The sequence below is a fragment of the Gekko japonicus genome, unplaced genomic scaffold (assembly GCF_001447785.1).
Source record: "Gekko japonicus isolate JY-2015 unplaced genomic scaffold, Gekko_japonicus_V1.1 scaffold3239, whole genome shotgun sequence".
NCBI lineage: Eukaryota > Metazoa > Chordata > Lepidosauria > Squamata > Gekkonidae > Gekko > Gekko japonicus.
The window spans coordinates 10,716-13,572 of record NW_015174935.1 but is presented as its reverse complement, the minus strand read 5'-3'; the positions used below and the strand labels follow the sequence as shown (position 1 = coordinate 13,572).

The window sequence follows — 2,857 nt, the reverse complement described above, 5'->3', positions numbered from 1 at the left end:
GGTGAGGGGGGGGGCTCTGCAGCTTACGTGGCTGCTTCTTGCTCTGACTGAGTGCTGCTGGGAGCAGGGGGCAGGGCTTGTTGCATATGCCCGCCCCCTGGGCTCTTTACTGCCGGAGCTCGGCTCCTGTGCGCTCCTGCAGGAAATGACCGCTGGGAAGGGACAAAGCAAATATGCCGCCCTTGCTGACTGAGACCTGGGCAAACATGGCTGCTGCTTCTGAGCCCGATATCTGAGCCTACAGTGCCCACTAGCCCCTTCCCCCGCAATCCATCACAGGTCTTTTGGAGGGCAGCTATTTGGGGGGGCTGCTTTCCGGGCCCCCTCCTCCACCGCTTTATATTTATATATATATAATATCTGTATAATTACATGATCTTATGGTTCACTATTAATGCTGTCATGCTTCTTCAACTTTTACAGAAAATTTAACTGAAAATTAACAGATCTTTTTAACATGTTCTAATGGCCTTTTGCCTTTCATTTATAATTACTCTAAGAAGCATCGTTTTCTGTCACAGCTTCTATTTTTGAAACATTTGCTGGTTTGCACAGATCATAAAGAGAAAGCTCCAGGGCCCTCTTGATGGTGGGATTTTTTTAAAAAAAAGTATTTCAAGGCAACCATGATGTCTAAACACACTCCCCCCCCATGCCTAGCATTTAATTTAAAAGCCTGAACCTCCAAAGGCGGACAATCCTGAAGACTGGTGACACCATAGAAAATAGCAAAGGTAAAAAATAACAAACACTCATTAACTTATTATATTACAAATTCACAGTTTTTCTGTGATGCTTTCATGAGATTAAACCAGGGAGTGGCTTCATTGCCTGTTAATCCTTATGAACAGCAGGGAACAAACAGGTTAACATTTGTGTTTTCACTGTCACTGTCAACTAACATGGAACAAAAAAGGGCTTGCATAGGTCGCCTTGCTTTTGACTGACCAGCTTAAATACATTTACATGTTGCAGTATCTTGTTTTTGTTTAGAGTCCTGCAGGACAGAGTCGTTTCTCTTACATGTGAGAATTAATCTCCTTAGAAGGCTGGTCGCTTCCCCTGCAGTGGTTCTCCTTGGCCATTTCCCCTCCATACCTTGCCTTGCTAGGGTTCTCGATCATCCATTTCCTTCTTCCCTTTGCCCCCAAACAACTATTCCCTGCCTGCTCTGGGCCCCACCTCAGGGCCTGTCCTTTCCCCTCTACTTTAGCCCATCTCCATGATATCCACCGAGGAATATGTATGGAACTGCAGTGAAGGGAGTAGCGAGCCCTTGTGTAACGAGCAGGATTCTCTAAGTGGGGAAAGGAAATGCCAAAGAAAATGCTTGTTCCTCACATTATATACAATATGTGTCCCTGCTTCCCAAAGACCTGCACAGTCACCCAGGCATGGGGACGGTCTTTTCTCAGCACACGGGAATGGAGGGCCTGTGGGTTGCTAGGCATTGGGGTTGGCAACCAGTGGGAAGGTAGTGGAGGGGGTCCTGGGAGAATAATTCAACAGAAGAAAAAGGCCCCCATCTACTTACAGGAAGTTCTTACCACAGAGTACCTGGTGACCCCTAGAGCTACCCGGAAGTGACAACGGGTAGCTCTAAGAATCACTGGGAACTCTATGGTAAGAACATCTTTTAAGTAGATGAGGCCTTACTTTTCTTCTGAATTTTTCTCCCACGGCCACTTGCAGCTGTGATGGGCATTGGGACTTGAGGGGAGGGGATTCCTGCCAGGAGCTTGGCAACCTTCCGAACTACCTGTACAGAGCAGACAGCACCTGTTCAGTGCTACGGTCTCTGTATTCATGTAGCTGTGCAGAGAGGCTCAGTTAAATATCAACAAGTGCTGAGCCAACATTCTCCCTTAGTTGTTTATTCCCATGCCATCACCCAGGGCAGAAAGGGGCCTTTGGGGAGGCTCCCTCCCAGCTTGCAAGTCTTGAAAGTCCCTCCCAGCTGAAAGTGGAACTGTAATGGTGGCAACTCCCCAACAAAGAAACAGAAAAGACAAGGAAGGGGGGCGGGCTTACTGCGCTCATGAGAGAGTCCAGTACGCTGACTGCAAATGCAGTTCCACACGCAAAGGGCTGAGTGAGATACAGTTCGGTATCGGGGTCGTCGTCGTCATCTTGGTCCAAAAACTGAACATTTGAATCGTTCACTAAAAAGATAATGATTAAATATATACATATATATTTATATATATACACACACACATTAATACATGTACACAGAGAAAGTGGTTTCCAAGTACCAGCAGATGGCCTTTACATACTACATGTGAAGGGGGGGGGGCAAAAGTGATTTCCTCTGGTGGGGAATTTGTGGCACTCTCTGGAGTCTGGGTGCACTAACAACAGGAGAGACTGCCTTGTTAGGAGGAGAGAACAGCTCAAGTTTCATGTTGCGAAACAGAAGTCCGACTCCCACCAAACCCTCTCTCAGCTCAAAAACCTGGTTTCTTTTAATTGGTCTGGGGCAGTGCATTTAAGGTATGTGTTGTGCTGGAAACTGTGCTGCACTACACACAATGCAGGGAACCCAACCCAGCAGGGAGGGGGATTTTGAGAACATCTCCCTCCCCCATGCAGATTTAAGCTGACCTTCTGTTTTCTGCTTCTGTTTTAGGTATATAAACCAGGGCATGGGGCTTGAGCAAAGAAAAGAACCATAGGGGGGCCATTGTTTGTTGTTTATGGCCAGGACATACCAAAAAAAAATTAAATAAAAGTAAACCATGCAAGAACAATTACTGGAATGAGGAGCTAAAGGCACAGAGACACATTAAGATTATCATATGCCCTCTGGGGGCAGGAAATCTTCCACCCCCAGATCCTGTTGCCTGCTGCAGGGGAA

At 46.8% G+C, this 2,857-nt stretch overlaps 1 protein-coding gene across 1 annotated transcript in view; it reads right to left on the bottom strand.

Moving 5' to 3' along the window:
* The window catches only part of LOC107122072 (calcium-activated potassium channel subunit alpha-1-like), a gene marked incomplete at its 5' end in the record, with an annotated part of 36,217 nt that overhangs the window by 25,202 nt on the left and 8,158 nt on the right, over positions 1-2,857 (bottom strand). Inside the window, one exon of the mRNA XM_015425099.1 lies at positions 2,032-2,162. Coding sequence (XP_015280585.1) covers positions 2,032-2,162 — 131 coding nt within the window. The remainder of the gene's footprint in view (positions 1-2,031; positions 2,163-2,857) is intronic.